The 25,770-nt window shown below is 36.4% G+C and overlaps 4 protein-coding genes across 7 annotated transcripts; 1 reads left to right on the forward strand and 3 right to left on the reverse strand.

Annotated features, from left to right (window-relative positions):
• Positions 1–1,900: 1,900 nt before the first annotated feature.
• On the reverse strand, positions 1,901–5,193 carry LOC126793674 (probable enoyl-CoA hydratase 2, mitochondrial). The gene is given in 10 exon segments (XM_050520269.1): positions 1,901–2,558; positions 3,055–3,131; positions 3,218–3,321; positions 3,629–3,680; positions 3,778–3,868; positions 4,459–4,481; positions 4,484–4,532; positions 4,737–4,906; positions 4,999–5,022; positions 5,025–5,193. Coding segments are annotated over 10 exon segments (936 nt in total). The 3' UTR covers positions 1,901–2,381.
• A 7,171-nt stretch (positions 5,194–12,364) lies between these two features.
• Positions 12,365–14,965, reverse strand: LOC126795496 (uncharacterized). The gene is made up of 4 exons (XM_050522326.1): positions 14,822–14,965; positions 14,679–14,715; positions 14,225–14,508; positions 12,365–13,670 (listed from the first exon to the last, which is right to left on the reverse strand). Exons 1-4 carry the CDS (start codon positions 14,963–14,965, stop codon positions 13,614–13,616), a joined length of 522 nt encoding a protein of 173 aa, XP_050378283.1. The 3' UTR covers positions 12,365–13,613.
• A 2,657-nt stretch (positions 14,966–17,622) lies between these two features.
• Positions 17,623–18,075, forward strand: LOC126795497 (mavicyanin-like). Its single transcript, XM_050522328.1, has 2 exons — positions 17,623–17,722; positions 17,816–18,075. Exons 1-2 carry the CDS (start codon positions 17,623–17,625, stop codon positions 18,073–18,075), a joined length of 360 nt encoding a protein of 119 aa, XP_050378285.1.
• Positions 18,076–18,394: 319 nt separating this feature from the next.
• On the reverse strand, positions 18,395–24,430 carry LOC126793643 (polycomb group protein EMBRYONIC FLOWER 2-like). 4 transcript variants are annotated; one of them, XM_050520231.1, is made up of 15 exons: positions 24,309–24,430; positions 24,035–24,159; positions 23,616–23,671; positions 23,284–23,348; positions 22,668–22,720; positions 22,465–22,518; positions 22,332–22,391; positions 22,163–22,209; positions 21,911–22,044; positions 20,768–21,038; positions 20,527–20,578; positions 20,071–20,154; positions 19,232–19,311; positions 18,985–19,074; positions 18,395–18,792 (listed from the first exon to the last, which is right to left on the reverse strand). In XM_050520231.1, exons 2-15 carry the CDS (start codon positions 24,146–24,148, stop codon positions 18,693–18,695), a joined length of 1,260 nt encoding a protein of 419 aa, XP_050376188.1. In that variant the 5' UTR covers positions 24,149–24,159; positions 24,309–24,430; the 3' UTR covers positions 18,395–18,692. The 4 variants fall into 4 exon arrangements, with proteins under 4 accessions (XP_050376188.1, XP_050376189.1, XP_050376187.1 ...); XM_050520232.1 differs by lacking the exon at positions 24,309–24,430 and having other exon boundaries at positions 20,527–20,575; positions 24,035–24,302; XM_050520230.1 differs by lacking the exon at positions 24,309–24,430 and having other exon boundaries at positions 24,035–24,302.
• Positions 24,431–25,770: the final 1,340 nt, after the last annotated feature.

Raw genomic sequence — 25,770 nt, forward strand, 5'->3', positions numbered from 1 at the left:
GGCTGTATCGCTTGTAGTTATAGGCGATCTTTGCCCCCACATACCACCTTTCAGTGGCATCACTCCTTTGTATCTAACAGAAGAACCTAGTTGACTAATCCTCGCACCAATATTTTGATGAGATGGAGAGGTTGGAGGTAAGTTTCGATCTCCCACCACCATCTCTACTGTCGAGTCAGAACTGATATCAATCGACATCAAAATAGATCGAGGAGGTTTGAAAATACTACAGGGAATCAGAAACTGGAGAGAATAGCAAAGGGGCAAAGATGAATGTGGTAGAATTATGCAAGGCCGGTGTCCATTTTAAAAGAGTGGCATTTAATTTTCCAATTAATACTGCATCCCACACCGATGATGGTTATGGTAAATAATCTGTACGCTTAAATTTGGTTTTAATATTTTGAGCTTATCCCAGCTCCCATTCTACAAAAGGCATTTGTTTGTTTCTGGAAGTATCTGTAAGAACCTAACTCAGGGATATAAATATACATACAATGCATAATAACCACCATTTTCTACTTTCCACTGAACTAGATGTGTTTCCTCCTAATTTTCCTGCCCAAATATAACTTCAAATCAATTAGTTATCTTTCCAATGTTGAAGATGCTGAGAGACCATCATATTATCAATAAGGACATGCAATGACACAAAGAAAAGACAGTGATAAAGCCACAAGACTGAACAGTTATAATGCGCGCTACTCGATACATTTCTAATAGATTGAACTGAAGAAAAGAGATGAGGAAAGCGTCTACAAAAGCTTCAGTTTGCAGAATTAATTTGCCTTACTATATCTGCAAGGACCAAAAAGGTAATAGGCAGGGCAAAAGTGACCAGGGCACAAAAATTAGCTAAATGGTTATTCAGGTATTATAATGATGAGGCTCCAAAGAGTTTCATGGCAATATTCGAGTCATTTTCTCATTACGAACATAAGGATTCTAAATTTACAAATATATCTTATTTATAATTAACAGGTTTGGTGGATTCATTGGAGATTACAATTCAGGTTTGTCTATCATTTATTCTCAAGGTGCCTATAACGAAGTTAAGGGTATAGGATTTCTCCAGTCAAAGACTGATCCTTTATCTGTGAACTATAGTCCTAGATTTCTGCTTTATTTATCTAAGTATGACTAAGTATTCATGGAGGTAAACAAAAAAAAAAATCTATTTGTTGATGACTTATCAGCAAAAGGGAAAATTGCTGCAGTTGACATAACTCACGAGCATGCAGCACCCTAAAATGCATGAATATGGAAGTAGAAACGGTGATTATGTCTTGATGAGCAGAAGCAAAATGACACTGATAATAAGTTAAGTGAAGCAGGTCAAATACATAAGATGCAACTCATGCAAGTATTTTCACATGAAGCAACTTGAACAGCAATGATGATTTCTTTTTTGAAATAACAATACAATAATGATTTATATGTTGAGACAAGTTGCAATTGTTTTGTCCTTAGGCATAAAGCACAAATAGGGTAAATTTCTTTTGTGCTTTATTTTGTTTCCTTTCTAGTACAAGCTGTACTCAGTTAATCGCTTCTAATACATAGGCAATTAGGAAATATAAGTTGTTCAGCCTGAGAGACATTCTAAAAGAGCCCCTGGACCAGATTGGATGCTAGCAGTGAGACACTGTGACATAGTATAGGGACTAGAGGGTACACTGCCACTTGAATGGTCGGGGGGAATGGAAACTTTAGTGTAGGAGCTTTGAACCATGATCTAGGTTGTCCTAAGAGTTCGGATAATGCCTAATGGAGGTTTTGATTATTCTCTATGATAATTATAATAAAATATAAGAATTCATAAGCAACCTACAAGAAAGTTATCATGTCAAAAAAAAAACCTACAAGAAAGTTGGTTTCATGATGAAAATGATTATTTTCTGAAGTCAATATTGGCTGTTAAAGTTTTCATTCTTGTCGCTAATGAAGAAAATGGCTACATGAGCACTACAAAGAAGAAATAGTTATTTAAAAAGGCATTTTGTGGCACCTTTTATACTTCACAGTCATAACATAAGCTCTTCCTCAATAGAATAAACGGAAGCAAGGGCAATCATGGTATTAGATGACTGGATGAAAATCGAAAGAGACTCTGAACATCATTCCTAACAGTAGTATTAAAGTTTCAATTTTATTACTTCACTGATACATTATCAATCTTCTTGAATGCAAGAGGTTCCACACCTAACAGACACCAACTATTTCACTGACCCCTAAAATTTAAAAGGTTGCTAAATGTATATTATCATGATTTACAAAATTAGGGCCTCTACAATCTGTTATTTCTTCATTGCCTGAAAATTAATTTATTTCCATTCCACCAGTTAACTCCTCCCAGGACAGATTATAGCAAATCCTCCATATTATTCTCCGGTATACCTTGGTTTCCGCTTCTCAGCAAATGCTGCCAGGGCTTCCAAACGATCCTTTGTGTGCAAGGTCTGCTCATAGCAATATTCTTCAAGTGCCAGAGCTGATGACCTATCTACCTCAAGTCCCTGGTCAATAGCTCTTTTTGCCATCCTTATCGCTATTGGACCCTGCCAAAACTACATATATAAATTTGATTGCAAAGTGATTTATAAACTGCTCTTTCCTTTAACTAGTATGATGACTTAACACAGATGCTTAGTTCAGTATTTTCTTTCTGGTTTTTGGAGTTAATTTTTCTTTCTTTGTTTTTTTTTTCTTGAATGTTATGGGGTAGGACAAGTCATAAATTTAATCCTAAAAACTACAAGCATGGTAGGGTCGGGATGAAGGGTAAGGGTCAGGGTCAGGGTTACGAAGGGGTCATGGGTTTTACTGTTCAAACAGGAGGTAAGTATATTCAGTCTTTAGCCTTTACCTAAGTAGGGAAGTTTCAGCTGCTTACATGCACTATAATAGATTCTTTTGAACTGCAGTTATCATTGGAAAGCCCATATTACATAGTTATGTTTTCGTCCTATATGAAAATTATAGGACATATATAACCAAACTCTAAGGAACTTGACAAAAGGAAAAAGAACGGGTTCTATTTGTAAAATAATTTACCTTGTCATTTATACTGCGAGCAACTTCAAGTGCCTTTACATAAACTTCACCGGCATGGACACAGTAATTTACCAGACCTGTATTAAAGGAAGGTGCAATTTTAGTGCCAGTGGGAGGGCAGAGGAAGAGGACTAAAACCAAAGAAGCAACCAAGTAGACATACCCATTGACATTGCTTCTCGACCATCAATCTTCCTCCCAGTCAATATGAGTTCCTTTGCGATTGATCGACCAACCAATCTAGGAAGATGCTGAGTCCCACCTGCCCTGTTAAAGGATTTAATCAAGAGTGGTTGATCTGTCACTGAATGGAGGGAAACTAAAAGAAAATGTATAAGACAGAAAACAAATAAATCAAGAAACAATTTGGTTTAATATTTTTTGTACAAGAAAGTATTTATATTTTCGAATCCACTAAACTATTCGGTTTGACCAGGATAAGAAGTTAAAATTCATATGTTATGAGTTGTAGGAAATCTCTGATATATAATCTACTGATGAAAATCTCTGATATATAGTTGGAAGAAAAATGGCAGTCTACTTAGATGTGTGTCAATTTAAATTTAGTACATACCCGGGAATTATAGCTAGTCCAGTTTCTGGCAATCCCAGTACCACATCTTCTCCTGAGGGAGGAAGCAATTAGAGTCTAATCATTGTAACACATTGATGATTGATGACGCCTGTTTTTTGTACAAGCACTTCAATGTAGATTGGACATACCACATATCCGAAGATCGCAAGATAGAGCCATCTCAAGTCCACCTCCTAATGTGGCCCCTTCAATGACAGCAATGGTAGGAATGGGAAGTACCTAATAAGATAGTGTCAACAAATAGGAAACAAAAAAGGAAAAGTTTTGCACCATGACATTTAAGACATGGTCCTCATTGCAAACTATGATCTTTAGGACTTAAAGTTTTTAGCCTCCATTATACCAATTTAGGCAGATCCCACAGAGAACTCGTTTAAGGAGTTTAGAACTAATTTTGTGAAACTTTTAGGCTTCACTGAAATTCTGTAATGGAATTAGGTTGAGGAAAAGAGAGATACATAAAAGACTATGTTCTCTTCATTTTTCAAATATCTGAAAAGCTATGGTACATAAATGACCATATATTGACCTTCGGCTGAGCACATTCAAACTCGAAACTACGGACGAGTGCAAGGATTAGATAATTTTAATAACATACAGTGTATGACAAGACAAAAAAAGGTACAAGAAATCTTGAAAATCTCAGGTGAAGGAAACAATGCACCCTTCAGCACAAGTGAGCATACAAAGTATCAGCGCTCAAAACCAACTACTCACCTCATACATATATTCCGGTTCTTATCATTACTAAAGACATTGTTAACAACAAGCAATTACAGAAAACCACAAGGAAAAACAAGAAGAATGACCTCAAGAAATGAGAATGTGGCACCAGCTTGTTCACGAAATCTCGAACCTCAGTTGCAGTCATCATCTTCCGTTCCTACCAATCAAATCAAGAGCCATTGACAATTCAGTTATTGAGAACTACCTTCTTCAGTTATACACTCATCGCAATTTGAAATTACATGAACAACAGAGGTAATGCAAATCAAGAAAGCCACAAACATAACAGAAAAGGCATAAACTTGAATACCCAAAGATGTACATAACACATGCATTGACTCTAGGAATTGGATTGGTTTACCTTCAAATCTGCTCCAGCACAAAACACCTTAGGAACTTTACTGCGGAGCAACAGAACATTAGCAGATGAATCATTACTGATAGCTTCAAGCCTGTTCTCTAAACCTTTGAGCATATCTTTCCCTATTGCATTTCTCACTCGGGGTCTATCCAAACTAACTTCAACGATTCCTGTCACCCCAAATACCCAATTGGGTTCATACTCTACATTCAAGAAATACATAAAGCACAAGAAAGAAATAAACTTTAAGAATTAAACTAACCGGAATCGGCGTCGGAGAGTCTTGGAGGTTGACGGAGTGAGAGGGTGCCGACTCCAGAATCAGAGTGCGGCGAGTTTGGTGAAGCCATTGGTTGGGTGTGGGAGTGAGTGAGTTGTCTGGGAAGATAGAGGCTTTGGGTTTGTAATGTCTGAGGGACTTGCTTAGAACTCTGAAAGCAGTCAAAGCACCCACCATTGTTGCACCACAAAGCTAATCAAAGGACACTGACTCAAAGTAGTAGTTCTCTTATAGGAAGAACTCACATCATACGACCATTGAAACATGACAAGTGGAAAGTATGAGGGTACTATCGGTAGTTATGATAACTTCAGGGGTATGGATTCTATCTCTTATTGGTTGTTTTGTTTGATGGGAGATACTTGTTACAATGAAATCAAGATGTAGTGGAAGGAAGGATAAGTATGAAACTCACTCCAAACAAATTGCTTGAAAACCTGTTTAGGCCCCCTTTATTCTTTTAAATCAGAACTCTTCAAATTCCAAAACTCTAGTTCTAGATATCCAATTTTTAGGCTTTATGTCTTTCACGACTTCGGAATCCAGTGCTCATGTGCAAGTCTGCTTTAAATGACTAAAATGAGGTCCCAAATTCGGCTTGCGTTGGTGAGGACACTTTTCCCAGTGATCATTGTCACTGGAGAATGATGAGAATTTGTTGCATCTGTCAAGAGGCCTTTCTGTCAATAACATCCTTTCCTTCACTAATCTCAGGTGTAGTTATGTGCTATATGCAAAATAATTATTGCTTGTTGTTAAGCTGACTTCTCATTTTATTTCAACTTAATTTCTTACATATGTTTGCCTGTGCGCCCGTCTTCAATTCTTCATATCCAATAATTATGCTAGTTGCAGGCACTCACAAGTTCTAGTAATCAGTATGTGCAAAGTTTTGAATCTGCTTTGTGACAACTTAATTTCAATCAGAGAATGCAATTGGAAGGTTGAATACAGATGTAGAATGAAGAGTACGTTGCTCATGCTTTCTTAAAGTAAATCAAGGATGTACTTTGTTTGACTCAGCAAAGGGGGACGAAAAGCATGGACATACTGACCAAACATGAAAAGAGAAAGAAATCTGCAGAGTTATGTACAAAACCAGTCTATCACAAATTCACAATCACCATATCCTTCCTTTTTTAGATCTTCACATTTTGTGGTTTTTTCAGTGTCACCTGAACATCTCTGCACCAATCTTCATGATGTAATATGTTGTTATGTTATACCAATTGATGCCTACTTATATGACATTCAAAATATATAGGTCTAATAGCATCATCTATCAGCTGCCGCTTAATATGATTGAAGAAGAACAAATTTCCTCCACCTATTATTTTTTCAGCACCATCAATGAGTTTACAGCGCCTGGCTATGGAACTTAATCAGCAACTAAAACAGAAAACTTTAGTGCAGTGTCAAGAGCAAGCAAAGGATGTGATTAAACACATAATCGACAAGAAAAAAAGCCATCAAGTGCAAGGAACGTATTAAGCTCAATAAACTTATGATGTAGTCCTTCTGGAGATTGCAACTTCCTCTTCAAGCTTCGGTCGCATAAAGAAGGCTATTAAAAAACAAACGGTTCTAGTAGACATAGTTACATCCTTGCATGAACAATTTTCCAGATCTACAGCTATAGGAGTACAGATGAAAAGAACATTTTATATCAAGTACACTGAGTACACTGGAGTTGCATCATCAATTCTGCAGATACCACATTCATTTAGCTATATAAAGTAATACAGTACCCAGCTGAACTATGTAAAAGTGTAAAACACAACTGATAAGCCTGCACGGATAATAGGGTAGAGAATATATTTTTTTACTATGTCGTCATTAATATGTTGTTCTGCAAAACATCTATTAAATTACTATCTTGTTTCAAAGGAAGTAATTATGTAGATCGAAGCTTAGGTATATATTAGCTGCAAAAACCATTTTGTGAGCTGCTAATCTATTTAAAAACTTAAATTGCTGGGTTGCTTACTTGACAAGAGGTTAATGGTGACCTCAACTTACACAAGGAATAACAATATCGATGTAAACTGTCTGTGTCTTGTTCTTTTTTCTCTCTTTTCCAGCAGTTGGACAGAACGTTAAAGGATACAGGTAAAACTTATGTTGACACTTACGAAATGCATCATAAACTGAATTGACAAAAAAATTGTAAAGAACATCTATCATTTGCAATTCCGCATTGACGTCCTTATCGGCCACTCATTTCCTCAGCATGGACAAATGATCTCCAATGATCATATACTCCCTCGGATTCTTTTCCAGTCTTCCTTAACCGTCAATAAAATTTCTCACATATCATGCTTGCAGCCACACGTACGTTACTCGCATCTTGTTGATCGAAACTGCATTATATTACATTATTCCTTCAAATGCGCGAGTTACGTGATGGTGTCTTACCATTTTGCTCCGAATAGATCGATATCAAATTCGTTAGTTGGTGAAAGCTTGCTTTCAATGTCGAGAAGGTGATAGATAGTCGAATGAGATGAAACAGAACGATAAGGAAGGTAGGGGAGCCGTAGCTGGCGCGGTGAACCACACCAATAAAAACATTTTCTTATTTCATTCGTTACGTACGACTGTTTGTTAAAGTAAAATGGTTTTGGTTAAAGATATGGATGTAGGAGTAAATCGTAAGAATGCTAGTTCATGCTACTAACCTCACCCAGATATTAAGAGGTACAACTGTACGTACATGAGTGATCCCAAAAGAAATAGAGCATTTCCAGCCTTATAAATTTGGTTACTTCATGATCAAGAAATAGGTCATTAGTTCAGATCAATATGATCAGTTAGATTAATCTAAGTCGTCCACGTAATAATCATGTATTATACCCCTAGTAAGTCGGTTCTGCTTGTTTTCTACGCCGCATCAGCTTCTATAAATCCATCAGGTTTTGCGAAGGTCACTTTCAGTTTCTAAAACACATTTTGCACTCTTTACGTAAAACAATTCTTTCAGCCGCAAAAGAATCGATCGATCGAGTTCTTTCATTCATGGAGTCTGGTCCTATGCTTCTTCCAGGCCAAAGGTTTTGCCCCATGGAAGATGAGCTACTCATGTTCTACCTTAAGCCTAAGGTGAACGGGATGGCAGTTCCCGGCAATGAAGCCCTTATCCCTGAGTTGGATCTTTACGGCGACCAAGATCCTTGGAAGATATGGGAAAGATTTGAAGCAAGAAGAGCAAACGACTTGAGGAGGAACAAAGATCTCTACTTCTTCACTCAACAGAAGAAGAAGACGGCAAGAAGCTCTAGGGCCAGCCGAACAGTGGGGAAAGGTGGTACATGGAAAGGCCAAAACGCAGCCAAGGAGGTATATCTTGTTGATCAGAATCAGCGGCCAACATCTACTCTTCTTGGTTTCAAGAAGACCTACACCTACAAGAACAAAGGCTCTAAACATCATGGTCGCTGGATCATGTACGAGTTTGAACTTGATGAGTCTCAAATCCAGCGCAAGAAACAAGTAAACAAGGATTATGTTCTTTGTTTGCTTAGGAAGAACGATGTGCTTCCGGAAAAGAAGAGGAGAAGGCAAGAATTAGAAGATGAGATTCTTGAAGACTATGTCGGGATCAACGAAGATGGTGAAACCGATCTTGCTGATTCGGTTATTGAGGAGCCCCAAAAGAAACGACAACGTCCTGATGTGCCAACATCGTCATTGGAAGCTGAACAAGAACAACTCGCGGTAAGAGACCACCAAGAAGGTGAACCACTTTTGGCGATGGATGAGAGTATGGGATTGCCAATACCACCGATGTTGGATGAGGCTGAACTACAACAATTGTTCAACGAAGACATCGAAGAGTTCTTGCAGCCAAGACCTGCATTAGAAGCTGAGCGAGGAGTAGAAACGCTACTAGAGGCCTCATGGGAAGTTGATGTGAGTGGAGGGGGCTTCAGTGACGCTATGGTTGGTGAAGACTGGTCTAGGGATTTGATGGAAGGTCTGATTAATGGAGAACAGCAAAATGCCATGGAAGTCGGAGACTGGAATGCTGCTTGTTTAGATTTTGGCTATAATTCAGCATTTTAGATTATAGTTTTCTCTAAGAGAATTGAATTATGTAATTTTCATGGGGTTCAGGCGATGTTTAATCCAGGTTTATGATGAAAAGGCTTCAAAAAGTTCCATGGCGATGTTTGAGTCATTTTCCATCATTACGAATGGGAATATCTTATTCAGAATTGACTGGTTTGGTGGACTAATTGGAGATTCTGATTCATCTTTCATTAATTCTCAAGTTGCCTATATCGAAGTTATAAAGAATTGAGTTCTCACGTCAAAGGCTCGATTTACTAGGATATACTGAACTAAGATTTAGTATTCATGCCTATCAGGTAAAAAATCTAGTTGATCACTAATAAACAAAAGTCGAAATTGCTGCCATGGACATAAGCATGCAGAACTCTAAAATGCGAGAAATTTATGTAGCTAGAGAAGGTGATAATATGGAGAATTTTGATGAAACTGATAATTAGTTGTGTGAAGCAGGTCAATAATTAGTTATTTGCTTCCCAATGATCTTTTGTGTGCAAGGTTTTCTCATAGCTCTCTTCTTCCAGTGCCAAAGCTCAAGCTCTATCTACCTCAAGTCCCTGGTCAAAAGTTCTTTTCACCATTTTTTATTGCTATTGGACCCTGCTATAACTAGATACATAAACCTGATTGCAAAGTGATTGATAAACTGCACTTTTCTTTAACTAATATGATGACTTAGAGTGAGGCTTAGTCCAGTGACTTAAGTCATATTTACTTTCTGGTTTCTGTGGTTGTTTATTATTTTTTACCTTTGATGGTGAAAATTTAAAGAAGCACTGTAGGGTAGGGATGAGGAAAAGGGTTAGGGTTGACGTTACGAAGGGCCGGAAGGGGTCAGTATGCGCCAAAAGAGGTAAATATTCAGTCTATACTCAAGTACAGAAGTATCAGTTTATTTATATTCACTATGATAGACATGTTTGAACTGCTGTTATTATGGGAAGGCCAAACTTTCATTATTAGGTTGCCGTCCTTGATTAATTTATAAGAGCATACTTGGGATCTCTATGTAACATGACAAAAAGATAAAGAACGCAGCTCTATTGTAAGATAATTTCATACCGTGTTATTTATAGTGCGAGCAACTTCAAGTAGCTCTAAATAAGCTTCACCAGCATGGACACAGTAAATTACCAGACATGTATTAAGGTACAGTTTTAGTGCTGGGGTGAAAGGAGGAAGAGGAAATAAAATCAAGGAACCTACCAAGTAGACTGCATAGTGCATACATACCCACAGACATTGCTTCTCTGCCGGTTAACATCCTCCCAGTCAATATGAGTTCTTTGCTACTGATCTTCCAACCAATCCAGGAAGTTAGCTGAGTCCCACCTGCCCTGATAAATCATGTGAACAAGAGAGGTTGATCTGTCACTGCATGGATCATTTATGATGAGGGAAACTATAAAACTATGAAAAGGTATAACTGTATAAGATTTGTTTTAAAAATTATAAGTAATACGAAATAGTCTTGTTCTGAAAATTTGTGATATAAAGTTGAAGGAGAATTGGCTCGCCAAATAAGAGGCGGGATGCAACAGCAGCCTATGACTAGAACAGCAAGAGCTATAGTGTCTCAATTAAAATTTAGCAGACCCAGGCATAAATGCATAATAGCAAGTTCAGTTTCTGGAAATCTCAATACTGCATCTTCTCCCGAATCATAAGGATGGAAACAATCAGAGTCTAGCCATACTAACACATTGACGAAGCTTGTTATTTTACAAGCATAATTAGTTTTTCTGTTAAAATAAAAGAACCACATAACCGAATATCACATGATAAAGCCATTTCAAGTCCACCACCTAGAGCTGCCCCTTTCTGTTAAAGCCAATAATTCATCGACTATAAAAAGGCCTTAATGTAGCATCTGTTAAGAATTTGATGTTTATTTGGTGCAAGTACATATTAGTTCTGATATGCTGTAAATACCCTGTATTGTCTCTTTGTAACAGTATCATAGAGGTAGCACAAATGCTGCTACATAATCTGTAAACTTGTATCCAAAGGGTGAATAAATCACTGTCTACACCTTCAATAACAGCAATCGTAGGAATGGGAAGTACCTAATAAGATGGTATTAAGAAAATTTAAAGGAAAAAAAAAAAACTTTTCACCATAACATATATGGTTCTTATTACAAACTATGGTCTTTAACTCCATTGTACCAATTTAGCCAGATCCTTCAGAGTTCAGAGGAACTCTTTTAAGGACCTTTAAAGTTAGTTTTGTGAAACTCATAGGCTTAAGTGAGATTCTGTATTGTTAATTAGGGTGAGGAAAAGAGAGATTCATAAAAGCCTGTACTCTCTTCAATTGTGAAGAATCTGAAACAGATACAGTACAAGAATGACCATCAACCTTACGATGCTGAGCACATTTAAACTTATATTGACTTAGAGATGGTTGCAAATTATTTATATGACAAGACAAAAAGGCAACAGGAATTTTGAAAAATCTCAGGTGAAAGAAACAATGCTAGCCTTCAGCACGAGAGAGCATACCAAGTATTAGCATGCAAACCAACTACTCATCTCATACAGGAATTTCAATTCTTATTATTCCCAACACCATTGTTAAAATTTAAAAACAAGCAATTGAGAGCAACAAAGGTAAAACACAAAGAATTACCTCTAGAATGAGATTATGAAATGCAGCTTGTTCACGAAATCTCGCGCCTCGGTTGCACTCATCATCATGCATTCCTGCCAAAGTGCCAATGAAATTTAAAGCCATTGACAATTTGTCTAGTGAGCGCTACCTCTAAAAATAATGCAAATCAAGAATGTTACAAACATAACATCAATTTGAATACCCAAAGACAAATATATACATATACACAGACATGCATTTATTTTAGATTAGATACAGTTCGATTGCTAACCTACCAATAGGCATTTGTGGATACAACCGAGTAACTTTAACTTGAAAGCACAAAAGAAATAATGTAATTGATGCTTGAATTGCCACATTAAATCTACATGTACAGTCATTTACTCCATCCCTGCACTAGAATGAGCATATATATAAGTGATAAAACCTGATCGACAATTGATATGAAAAGCAAATACCTGCATCATGGAGTTACAGTCTAAATATAAATCAAGAAAAGATATACAAGTTAAAGATATAAGTTATAGCCATTACTTTAACTTTCGATGTAATATACATCAAGATGTGGAGAATCATGAAATGCTTCGTTTAGTCCTTTATTTTATTATGTCAAAGATCCTTCAAACTCCAAAGCTCGAGTCTTCAGATTATGTTGGCCTCTCTGCATTCTTACTGTCCAATTTAGGTTTCAGTCTTCACGACTTCCGAAACCAGTGCTCAAGTCCAAGCTGCTTCAAAGGAGGTCCCAAATTTGGCTTACATTGCTGAGGACACTTCCATTTCCCAGTGATCAATGGTGCCGGAGAATGATGAAAATTTGTTGTGTCCGCCAAGAAAATTCTTTCAATAACAGCATCATTTCCTGCTAATGTAACTGTTCCTTTATTTCTCTTTGGTGGTCCTTTTGAAGAGTTCTCATCATTTTTGCAGTAAATTTGGGTTTCCTTGTTGTAATGAAACCATCTTCTGATATTCTTTTTCCATCATATGTTATTTCTTTGCTTCCATGAGCTGAGTTGCTTACTGATGCTTCATTTACTGGAATTAACTTCTGATTGGTTGCGAGTAGTAAACAATCTTTTGCATTGATCTTTGCTTCTGAGCTCTCTTGTAGAGTGCAACCCTTACAGTGAATCAAGTTTTCTGGACATTTTCCATCATCACTGCACGAACGTCTCTGGTTACTCGATGACTTAAATCTGGTTCCATGGAAAATCTCTTGATGTTACTTGCATTGAGGATGCCCTTTGTCGAAGCTTGATGTATCACCATGTTTTGCTCGACTAATATTATTGCTTTGCACTGTTTTAGGCCCATATTCGAGACACAAATCATTCTCACCAAATAGATTCTCATCTATGCCAGTGGTTGAGTCAATATGTTATTGGCATTTTTGAAATAAGTAATTTGAACAGGACAACTTAATAATAGATTCAGCCAGAAGATAGACTGATTGAAAAAAAAAACGAGAGAAGGGATCTCAAAAGGGAAGAAAGGCTACCACACTTACAGGAGGCTTGTCCTGCTCTTCTGACTGTATCTTCTCAACATTATCCGCTTCACTATCACTTTCTATTTTACTAAAACCCTTCAAACACACTCTCTTCTCTCGGTTGCTAGTTTCAACCAAAACTTCATCCTTCTCATCTATTCTATGTCTACAAACAAAATCTCCAAAACCATCAGTTGTATCCAAAGACAGAGAGTCATAAACATAGCTTGAAAACCAGTTTCGGATGTCAGTAGGCTCTGCAAGATTAAGAGGCACAAATATATAATTTAAAGACTCGCTTCTAATGTACAAATTTGTGTCGATAGATTGCTAACATATACATATACATATATATATATATATATATATATATATATATATATTCTCTCAGCAGCCATATATTTTGGAAAAAAAAAAAAGAGCTTCAAGAGTAACATATGCAAACCTGACAAATGTGATGACAATCCAAAGGCCCTGGAACCTACAAAAAGAAATTCTGTCAGACTATTGAAGGTAAATAAAATAAAACTAAAACAATGATTCCTACAAAAATTATTGAGAGGAAGTAGACTCTTCTTTGCAAAGAGCAGTTTCAAAAGGACTAATGCAACATCCTTGAGAAAAATTGGTTGTCAACTGATCGGAATGGTGGAAAACTTCATGAAGTTGTTGATAAAGTTTGAGGTTTCTATGATGAAATAACTGGTGTACAACCAATGATCATCTTGAAGTAAAATACATATCTGTCTGACACGTTTGGAATACAGTTCAGTGACTTAGCTTGTTGAACTCGTGAAAAGAAATGTATTTTTCTGGGATATTGGGGCTTAGAATTTTGAGCCTGGAGGCCTGTGATAATATCTTTTAAGACTTCTTTGTGCAGTAGACCATATTGGGGTTCACTACTGATTTATTGCAATATCCTGGACTTCAGATCTTTTTGTTAGTTTTCACTATTAGATCTTCAAAATGTGGATTTATTTCTTCAGGTTATTGAAATTAGCTACAAGATAGAAGAGATATACAGAAAGTTACCTCACTTACAGGCTGCCTTGCCTGCTTAGTGACTCTCCAAGAGCTGTCACAAATTGGAAGCCCTCTTGACTGTTCCTTCTCACCTACAGCCTCTTTACTGACACTTCTCTTTATTCTTAACTTCCTCAATTCCTCTCCATTTTGTCTCTTACTGCTTTCAACCAAAACCCCATCCTTCTTGCATTTACTTTGTTCATTGAGAGAATCTCCAATACCATCAGAAGCATCCAGTGAAGAAGACTCGTACACATAACTTGAAAACCAGTTTTTGATATCCGTAGGCTCTAACATATCAGAATGCAAAAGGAGATCAATAACAATGTTTAGAGTACCACATGTAACAATATTTTTTTAACGACTCCCATTACTAATCCTCATGTTTCTAATAAGCAGAGAATCATTTCAGTGAAATTAGGGGAAAGATAACACCATCACAGGGATAAGTATCACATACCTGAAAGGGACAAAATTGACTCAGAAGAACCTGAAACCTAAACAAGTAAATTTTGCCAAATGTTAGAAGTTGGACATCACTACTTTTTCAATACAATGTTGAAATCCAATTCAGAATCACAAATTAATGAAATAAATAGGAACAAGAAGCAAGAGTGCCTTAGTTAAACATTGGTCTCCTGAAGATTTGCCACATTTGACAACCTCATCCGAGTTCTTCTTCTTCTTATGAACAAAGACTCCCATCTTTATTTCCAAGCTCCCCAAACCCACATGAATTTCCTTCATCTACTCTTTCACTGGCGTCAAACACAAGGCGAAAAGAATCCGAATTCATTGCAGGAGATTCATACTGGTAGCTTGCAAACCAATTGCCCACATCAGGAGGTTCTGACATCACCAAACAAAAGTTGTATAAGTACAAACTAAACTAAACAAATACAAACCAAACCATTCGGAGAATCTGAAAAGAGATGCATACCGGAAGGGACCGAGAGAGAGCTGGAAGAACCAGGAATCCACAAGCCCAGAAACAAAGAACATGTCAGCAAATCTAAATCCCTTTCAAAGTTGTAATGTAGTGTGGGGAATCAAGTGGGACCATTTCAACCTGCCACTCGGAGGTTTGAAGTTTCTGGTTCGAAAGCTCCATCAGATTTCAGAAACAGCAAAGCGGTGTGTCGTGTTTGGGGAGTTTCGTTTTGGATTGTAGCGATGAGAGTTGGCGCGCGGCAAACTCTTTTTGGGTATTTCGATTTTCAGTTGAATCTCCCGCCGTTTGACAATATGACTGTGTACTTTGTCTGAGCAGATTCTGAAAAACATAATCAGTGGATACTTGACAAGTGGAAGAAGATCGATCTTTTACTCTCTTTTTTGGGTGCCAAAGTGTATTTTAATTGGTACATTAACGAATTGGTGATTTACCAGTAAACATATATTGGTTATTAAGTCCATTCAATTAATTTAGAATTTTAGATACTAGCTAGATGTTAGTTCATGTATAACCTATGAATCTTGATTGGCGAGAATGGTAAAATTTTATCTTGGTATGAAACTTAATATGGTAATTTCTATATGAGAAACAAAATAAAGGGGTTCATGCACTTCAGTCATGATATAGCAATTGAAATCTGACTTTATGTTCTTTGCGTATTTGGTTCAATTGGTTGGATCATTTTGGATTTTGTCCACTGCATTTTCAAGCATCCAAGCGTTAAGTAGACTTTTATGGTGTGTTAGCCACTCAAATCTTAAACCCCCTATCATGTTGATCAATCTTAGTCTTGGCCGCTCAAATCTCGTACCCTCTTTTCATGTTGATAAATATTTATTTGTGTACCACTTCCCGCTAGTTTACTCATATCGTAGAAACATCTATGGAAGAAATCCTAAACACAATTTCTTTATTTTAAGAAAGAAAAACTATCGAATCAATGATTTACCAAAGTCTCAGAGCTACTAGTAAACGAAAAGCTTTGACTACCCATAAGAACCTGCAAATGTCCATGAGAGGCCATGTACGTCATAGAGAGTGGCAGAGCTACTCTTTCATTTCTCTCGGGGGAAAATTCAGTGATGCATAAGCAATTCAAGGAAGCACTAGTGAGTTGTGGCTGACACCCATACGACTCGGTTTATTCTGAAAGAGGTAGAAAATCTCTTATTGAGTACTGACTTTGGAATGTGCTCTCTTCTACAATGTAATTACTCCGGTGGAAGTGGAGGGAATGAACTCTTGACATCATTATCGGAGCTCTATGCCTCTATCGTATGAAACGAGCGGGCATGGGACATAGAAAACGGAGACTGAGATATACGCTACGATTTTATGTCCTGAGCCTGTATCGTTAATTGTAATTATTATGAGGAGATCCTTGCTCCTCACATTTCTTTACTTTATGGAAGTAGATGGGGAAGATTACCCCGTGTACATGTAACATTAAGTCTTTATTTTTATTTTTTTTATTGAAACATTAAGTCTTATTTTGTACGCTTTTTTAGTTGTAATTTTATTAAGGGATCTATTTTTAACATTTATACCGACAGAAGAAGTCCGTTATTCTCCACTTGATGGAAATAGTAGATTATGTCCTCAATAACTCCATCTCATTTTTCAATGGATGATCCCTTTGATTGGGAGTCCTTTGAACCCCAAAACTTTTGTAGGTAACTAAAAAGTAAAAAGTCCTGCTAAATTCAAAGTGATAAACAGTTTAACTCTAGCTAGAAAACTGGACTTAGGGAGAGTAAGAGAACTACATCATCATAATCGCCCCACTTGGGTAAGGTATGTTTCAGACGTTCTTGCTTACTATATAGTCTTTCATCTTTGCAATAAGTAGCTTAAAAGAACTGATCTGGACAGACTCAATTTAAACTAGTTACATCATTATCATTACCAATGATCACATAAAAAACAGAAGCAGAATGCTTTCTAGCCTCTGAAAATTTCTTATCGTTTCGCATGCGCAGTCTGATATCAGTTGAAAACAAGATTCAGTTGCCAAGTGCGAAGATCATGATGTGCTATGTTTGCGGAGAAAGTCAGGATTACCTAGGAGATCAATCGATCTGATTTCTTGATATGCAATATTTGTTAGGCTGTGGTAATCCTTTTTCATTATGGTTTATGGGTTGATATGTGCATGTTTCTATATTCCAGTCATTTTGTTCTGTAATCCTTCTTTTGTTTGGCTTTACAAATGACAAATCCTAGTTGCTTTAGGATTTGGAAACCTTTTCAGTCCCCATTTTGGCTAAAGCACGCACAATATAAAATATGTAAACTGGCCACACCATTTTTCTTTCAGAACTTCAGTAGCACACCTCTCTTTGATCGGTCATAGTCAGCTTCTGATTTCTTGCAAACACTCCTATTACTTTCTCTCTACCGGTGTCCTTGTTTCAGTATGGCCTTGAGAAAAACCATGAAAATCGTTGCAATGGCTTGTATGGGCGTGTGTTCGGGTGCTTCTTCATCTGAGCCTGTTCACAGTGAAGTTGTTCACAAAGTTGGCGACTCACTTGGGTGGAGCATTTTTGGTAATTAAAAGAATTGGACTTCCACGAAAGAGTTTCACGTCGGAGATGCTCTACTTTTCGCTTACGATAAGGAATTTCATAACTTGATGGAAGTGAATGGAGAAGATTACAAATCTTGCAACACAAAATCTCCTCTAGCACTCTATGCTGCCGGACTCGATTATATCCCTCTTGACAAACCTGGGGACTATTACTTCATCTGTGGTAGAAATTTCGAACCAGACTGGTATGCTATGACTCTCAAGGAACTAGGCCACTGCCAAGCAGGACAAACACTTCACGTCCGGGTCACTTTACCAGTATCAGATCACCATGCCATTGCAAGTCCAATTCCAGCACCAGCGACCCAGTGATAGTGTCCATGTCGAAGCCTTATTCTTTTCCTTTTTGTAATTTCAATTTCTCGTGTTAATGTAGATAAATCTAATAATATAGCATGTACCACAAACAAAAGATGACTTTTGTTCATAACTATAAGCCAATTGAACAGAGTTCCATTTCTCTTCCTATACACATAATCTTACTTTAATGTCTTTCATATTGACCAACAGAAATAAGGAAAATGTACAGATGACTCTACAGCATAGAGAGATTTCATTTTAATTAGAATCACTATCAATACAATAAACCAAGAGATTGAAAATTAGTAGAGATGTAAGGGAGACACTCATGTAGCAGTAACCTCTTGCAGGTAAATTAGAATCACTCACTACGGCCTACGCTCGATTCTATTATATCTCTGTAAAGAAGAATGGGAGGCTCGTCCAAAATAAATTACAATGCTAGAAAACCAACCACCCCAATCTCATGTATAAAATAAGTTGCTTCTATCTCTAGTCCAATAAATATTGGAAGGTGTTAATAAAAATGAAGAACACAATATGCGGAGAACACACTAGAATTCCCCATCTTACCACTAGCCTAGTATTTAGAGCCGAATAACTGAAGTATCTCCTATACCATCTGATCCCTACTTCTTGCAATCATTGAGAATGGCATTGCAACTATTCATTGTGCAGGCATCAAGAAGACCGTGATTCCAAAGTTTGATCATGAATAACCTCCAACACCTGTGTAGTTATAGCATTTGATGATTTCAACACAAATATCAAATAACTTAAATTGACAAATGCATGATTCATGCTACCTAGTGTTGGCCTAACATACTCTACAACATAAATCGTGGTTTATACACAATTAACAAGACAGTTTAGGTTTTTTGGTACATGATTATGGGAGTTACGAATTTATTGCACTAGTACCAGAAAAGAGCCGGAGAGGAGATTAGCTCCTGTCCATGAAGTCTTGAAAATGCCTCACATGCCCAGGGAACATGAGCATCTGCCAGCACACTGCACGAGATATTACTTCTAACATTAAACCAAATCCCAATAGACTGACCATTATGCCAAAGATACCACCATCTTTATCAAATTGACTAGTACCAATAGAAGAAAAAAACAATTAAGAAATTAAAGGCTATGAGAAAGCCTAAAGAAGCAAGAGTACCTTTGCCTCCGCCCGAAAGAGTTCCAAAGGTGCATCAGCTGCTTTTCATCTTTGGTAACATCTACAAAATCGTCAAGCATCTGCAACATAATGTACAATTGAATATTAGTTTTGAGTTCCTATAAGTAGCAGAGTAAAAGTTTGAATAAGTAGGAGTGTCCAACCCCAGACCAGTTGAATACAGATATAAAACCTTTTTAAATTTTCCAATATTCTGATCAGACTTCGAATATCATTCTTACCACAATGTATCAAGTGTGGTCAAACAAATTTAATCGTGTGATCATTTACGCATGACCTTGTGCATGTACTGCGAAAATGGACAGTACATTTATTGAAATGTCCAATATGATGCCACTAAGGGTCCTCCAACCCAAAACCAGTTAATTTTGAGTGGAAATCCCATGGATTTTGTATATTATTATGTCAATATTAGAATTCTCAACGATAAATTTATGTTAAACATCACACTTGAAAATACAATTGAGGGAGTCCAACTAGATCTTTCAGCCAAAATTAAAGTACCTTTTGGAGAGATAAACCGAAAGATTCTGATTTTAGTGAAAAAAGAAAAAGACAAAGGTCCTCATTGCCAGCTTCTAATATTATAAGTCATTAGAAAGAAATGAATCAAAATGATTTAGTAAACCAGAAGTTGATTAATATTTTTTTTCTTTTCTTTTTTGAAATATTATTATTATTATTATTATATTCTTTGGTGGGTGGGAGAGGAAGGAGGTTTCTGCCAGGCAAGAGAAGCCTAAAAAATGTTATTTTTTAGTGTAACAAGCATCAGAGATAAAGTAGGCAAAACTAACTGGAAGAACCATTAAACTTACCCTCCGATCTTCAAGATCTGCAATGTCATCATCAACTTCATCTTCGCTATCCATATCCGATAATACTTGTTCTAACTCCATTGGCTTCATACAAACAAGTCACGTGTATTTTCTCAAAAGTTTTTGGTAACAAAAAAATAAGCAATAGTCCATAGTACATCATAAGTTTCCACTAGGGTCCAATTTACAAATAACAAAATTATTGAAAAACCAATTAACAGTAAATTGATAATTTGTTAAAACGTATCCTTTTCAACTGAAAAGATGGATTGTACAGTCGTACAGATATCCAAATAAGTGTTGTTAATACATTAAGCTATTAACGCAATATAAAATGTTTGAATTAACAACCTGGCTACATGTGAAATGATAAACAAACTTACAAGCAAAGAAAGATGCAAAAACAAAACAAAAAAGCTTTGAAGCAGCTAAACACATCTAAACATCAATAATCACCTGGACTCTGTGAGAATGATAGAATTGTCGCTTCTGCAGGAGCATACGGCTGCTGGACAACATAAAAGACCAGTTAAATACGGAACATAATTCTCTATTTTTCACTGTAAAACCATATCCAAAGTTAATTATAGAAATAACAAGGGACCAGTTAAAAAAATAATTAAGTAATGACAATGAAATGAACAGGGCCCGCTGGAAAATAATAGATATAAACTAGCAAAAATAGCCTCTGGCATACTTTTTTGGGTCTGACCGCTCTCCATTTAACTTCCGCAGTTTCGCAGGGGCACAGTCACTTCCAGATTGCAATTTAACCCAATTAGGTTCTAGAGATGATTGAGTACCGGCAATTGGAACACCAGGAGCACTGGAACTTGATGTACCATTTTCTATGGATTCCCTCAATCTAGAATTATAAGGACCATAGATTTCTTGTCCTTGTCTTCCATTTTGCATATCTAACCCACTGGGAAGCAGACCAGGAGCCTTCTCACCATTATAGGATAGAACTTCAACAAAACGAAGATATGGTCATTCTTCCAAACCAGGGCATATGAGGATAGATAAAATAGAGTAAATCGTTATATAGCATACCCAGTTCTTAGACAAAAACTAAAAGAGTTGCAACTGTAGGTACTATGCTACACCTCAGAACTTGAACTCAAAAGAAAGACCATGTAATCACCCTTTCTGCCCGAGCAAAAGCTAATTTTAAACTCAACACATACTATCCACTTCAAGTTCATGCCTCTTCACAACAAATTAAGGTGCAGTTGCTGTTTCATACTTTCATTCACTACTCTTTCTGAAATGATTCTCTTGGAGACTGAACAGTCATAGGATGCGATACAAATATAGTTGATAGAATCAAGCTGGTAGTCCAATTCGGGTTACAAAATAAAGACAGATACCACATATTTGATGGAAGATCATAGAATTCTTAATTCATTATTTCCTACCACAATAAGACTTTATTTCCTGTCTCAGAAATTGGCTGACTTTCCAGCAAGACTATCTAGTGTATTTACAGTACAGTACAGCAGAAATTTAGCAATGGTACCAGCTTGACAAGACATTTTCTACATTTACAAAATAAACAAATAAAATGTGAGGCAGCTAATGACCTAAAGTAAGGAGTTCAATTATGCATAAAAACTGATAAAAGAATAAGGAACCCCAGATCTAAATGTGCAAAACAAATTGCCTTATCTACGGTAAATCTAAAAATTTGGTAATACATTCTTGGCAGATAATAGAAACTCCAAGGGTGATACAAGCTTCATTAAAAGACTAAATGAAATTCTTGTGACGTAATTTGCTTTTCCTTCTTCAGTAACTGAAAATGATCAATGCAATGGATCACAAGAACAAAGAAACTTACCATTGCCATTCACTGAAAGTCCTTTCTGTGCACCTTCGCTGGTTAGTATACATGAGTCAAACTCCAAGAATTGTACAGTAACATGCTTTGTATTTTGATCATAGTTCAGTGACCTGCGTTTCTTTGGCCTTGAACTGTTCAAACAAGTCGTTTGACCAATATAAACCTTGTAATTGTTTAAAAAAAAAGAAGGGAAAATAGGATATTAACAAGTAGCTTAAGTTGAACCAACTACCAACAGATTTAACCGACCAGAAGAAGAATGTTTGAAGTTGTGGTCCTGCACCTTCTGCTACACTCTGTATAAATACATGTAAAGGAAATAAATCATCATTTTGATCGTCACATGCATCATCACTACTGATGCTACATTAAGAAATACACAAATTGATACTACTTCAGGATGAAAACAAGTTCTTACTTCAGATCTCAATGCATCAGTTTTAACAGAAACGTTCACCGCCTGATACTCTCCAGTTACCTACAAAAGAAATGCTACTTGAACATCCACTTCTGAACAAGCAGAAAGAGACTATATATGCTGAAATACCAACCCAAAACTCAAAGTTGAATAAATCATGTGAAGAGCACAAGTGATACCGCAGACCCTACAAGGGAAAATAAGCTCTTCTTCAGCCTCAAGCGAAATAAATAACTGAGAACTACTAACCGAACTATATGACCTGTTAAAGGACATGGAAGTAGCCACCGAGAAAGAATGAGTAATGGAAAAGAGGTGCATCTGGAATATACCTACCTTAAAGCTTGCACATTGCATCAAGCAAAAGGGACATGTGAAGTCTTCAGTGACTGTATGTTTAAAAGCAAAATTAAACATAAAGTTGAATTCTTCAATCATGTTGCTGAAACAAAGACTGAATAAAACAAAGTTTATACAATTTTGACTTGAAATTTACCACCAGCAAGAAATCACTTATTGCCAATTTTTGAGGCGCGATCTAAATTATAAGAAACTAAATTATACATTTTATGGGTATACAAAAGCAAATTCATTACACAAGAAGAAAACAGTACAATAGACAGGATTTTCACTTTGTTGTGCCTCGAAAATTGATATCCCTGTGCACTGCTTTTTGGCTACATTTTAACTTGAATTTTGTATTAATTATCATCACGCCAACGAGGGCAGGTTTTCAGTGGGAGGATAGAACCAAAAAAACATATCGTATAAAAATAATAAAAGGTAACAACATTGCTCAAAATCCATTCTTTTCCGTTTTATTTGAGAAAAAGGTATTATATTCTATCTTTACCACCCTTACGAACAACTTAAAACTCCTTGGCCCCTCACAAGACAAAAAAAATCTTGTAATGCTCACAAACAGTTGCTCAGACAGAGAGAAACAAGATACCTTCAGTTTTTTGTAAAATGTTGCTGTAGTCCCTATAGTTGAATATAACAGTCCCAGCATTGAACCTATACAAGAACATGCAACCAAATTTATCAATTCCCCTATATCCCTTGCAGAAGAAAAAGAACAATATCATATCTCTTAGTTTATGACCAAATGAGACTACACGTCAAACAAACGAGCTCAGGTGGACTGCCAAATGGTCAAAAATCGTACTCTATTAGGCATCAAAAAACTAAAACCAGTTCCCCTTCGAGATAAGAAGGATGGGCCCAATGAACAGAAGTACCAGACACAAACTTATACGAGTGTTTAAAAAAATGAGCTCGTACCTCCGTTTATGCTTTGCCTGGATTTTGTACCGCAAACATCTACGCAGAAACAAAGGCTACAACATACAAGGAGCTCATCAGAACACAGAAACATAGATTGTACAACACATTCGGCATCCAGATTGCAGCACTCAAAACTCAAAAGCAAGAATCACACAATCACACCGAAATGCAAACAACAAATCATCATAAAACCGATAAGCACACGAAATTAACAATGCATTTGGTACATTAATGCACAAATACAACTAAATCGAAACGATTTTCTGTCGAATCGGAACCGTGTGCGACTCTGATTGAAACAAGCAATCATTGTAGAAATTAAAGCATTGATAATATGATGCATTGAATTAAATTACGAGCTGAAAATTCGAGCTGGAAGAGAATGTGGGGGGGGGGGGAGAGAGAGAGAGGCGAACATTGTGCAAAGAACGAGGGCGAAGAATGTTGTAGAGCTCAACGGGCTTGCAATAAATCAACAGATTCTCTTCGATTGAAACGGCATCGCCTGCTGACGAATCATGACGACACATCTTAATTCTCCCTACAGAAAATCACAATTTCAGAGATCGGAAAAACAAACGGATTCTAATTCGACAGCTCAAATTAGTCGTAAAGCTTCACAATTATTATTCGGGAAGAAAGAAGAAACTAAAAGGGTGAGCAATTGGTGTGTTTGAATGAGAATCGGACCAAGGTCGGGTAAGGGAGATCAGGCGAGAAGGAATGATGCGAAGGTAATCGGAATCTGGTGTAATGGACTTTTTTGGATTTTGGTGGATTTTATAGTCTGAAGAAGAAGAGACGAGACGAACAATTACTTTCTTACTCACAAGCTGGTATCATTTTCAGGAGAGAAGTTTTAAATACACGCCCCCCAGACTCTAGTTATTTTATTTTTCACATAATTTAATTTAAATAGATTAATGACTAATAAATATATTGTTATAGGAAATAGATGGTGCGTACAAGTTATGTTTAATAAATGACTATGAAATTCATGTCTAACTACCATTGAATATAAATTTAAGGGTTAAAAATAAAATAACTCAATTTAAAAAGATTTATTTCACCTTTAGATTTACATCCAATGATAGTTGAGCATGAATTTTATGTCAGTTACTAACCGTGTGAACGGTATTATGGTGCGTATAAAGTAAGACATAAAGTTTGCTCCTTTATAAAACTTCTCATACTACATTTGTGTACCTTTGGTGATGAGGTATTGGCGTTCATAATAAACTTCTCATACATCCACGAGGTTTCGGAAGCTTATATCGATCAATTCTGATTTTTTTATTGATTCTTTTCCAATTGACAGTATGGATCCATGGGTGTTTCTTTTTTTTCCTAATATATATAAATATATACAAGGGTGCAAAACCCGACTTTGCTTGCAAGTTAGTTTCTAACCATTAATTGGTTGAAAAGGCAAGGTCAATCTTTTGCTCGGTAACTTATGACTAGTGTATCCCATTTCACAATCAAGCTACTGTTTCTGTGATGTATGACATGGTAGAGGAACATATTCACAAACCACAACAACAATAGTAAGCAACAGCCATTCTTGTTGTGACTTGTGAATGGACTTTTTTCTTTGGGGAACCTTTTTTTTTAAATTGAAACAGCATATATTGACTTCAAAGAAAAACATCAACTGGGAATAGAGGTCTTAGTCGAGCACCCCCTATTGTTTCGGGAACTTAGCAACAACCATGGTGAAAAAAAAAAACTCAAATTTTCAGACCGGAACATTGGACTTCATAAAAATTATGTAAGAAACATAAAATCATCATATCTAGAACATTATTTGAAAAAAAAAAGTTTTACTAGGATTTTAGCACTGTGTATACTAAAGTAATTGACATGAATCAGTAATTTCCAACTTAAGTGATATAGCTAGGCCGCATGTATATATTAATTTGCATCAATTATACATATTGCAGTAAAACGGCATTTATGCCTTATTATAATAATAAAATAATTACGACATAAATGCCGATTTACACCTCAAATTTGGCTGAAATTATCAATTTGCATCTCAAACTTGCATTTAAGTCAATTTACCTCCTAAATTTGGTAAAAATTGTCAATTTACACCCCGAACTTGTATTTGAGTCAATTTACCTCCTAAACTTAGTAAAAATTACCGATT

This window comes from Argentina anserina, chromosome 5 (genome assembly GCF_933775445.1).
Source record: "Argentina anserina chromosome 5, drPotAnse1.1, whole genome shotgun sequence".
Classification (NCBI taxonomy): domain Eukaryota; kingdom Viridiplantae; phylum Streptophyta; class Magnoliopsida; order Rosales; family Rosaceae; genus Argentina; species Argentina anserina.

What these genes read in the sequence shown, in the direction of transcription:
- LOC126795497 (XM_050522328.1), top strand. Translation starts at nt 17,623, where the DNA reads ATGGCTTGTATGGGCGTGTGTTCGGGTGCTTCTTCATCTGAGCCTGTT. An exon ending in ACTTGGGTGGAGCATTTTTG is followed by an intron (nt 17,723 to 17,815) that starts GTAATTAAAAGA and finishes ACTTGATGGAAG; the next exon opens with TGAATGGAGAAGATTACAAA.
- LOC126793643 (XM_050520231.1), bottom strand. Translation starts at nt 24,148, where the DNA reads ATGTGTCGTCATGATTCGTCAGCAGGCGATGCCGTTTCAATCGAAGAG. An exon ending in TGCAATGTGCAAGCTTTAAG is followed by an intron (nt 22,519 to 22,667) that starts GTAGGTATATTC and finishes TTTCCCTTGTAG; the next exon opens with GGTCTGCGGTATCACTTGTG. An exon ending in TCCTCTCCGGCTCTTTTCTG is followed by an intron (nt 18,793 to 18,984) that starts GTACTAGTGCAA and finishes ATAACTACACAG; the next exon opens with GTGTTGGAGGTTATTCATGA.
- LOC126795496 (XM_050522326.1), bottom strand. Translation starts at nt 14,965, where the DNA reads ATGAAGGAAATTCATGTGGGTTTGGGGAGCTTGGAAATAAAGATGGGA. An exon ending in CTAAGGCACTCTTGCTTCTT is followed by an intron (nt 14,716 to 14,821) that starts GTTCCTATTTAT and finishes TTACTTGTTTAG; the next exon opens with GTTTCAGGTTCTTCTGAGTC. An exon ending in CAAGGCAGCCTGTAAGTGAG is followed by an intron (nt 13,671 to 14,224) that starts GTAACTTTCTGT and finishes TTCTTTTTGTAG; the next exon opens with GTTCCAGGGCCTTTGGATTG.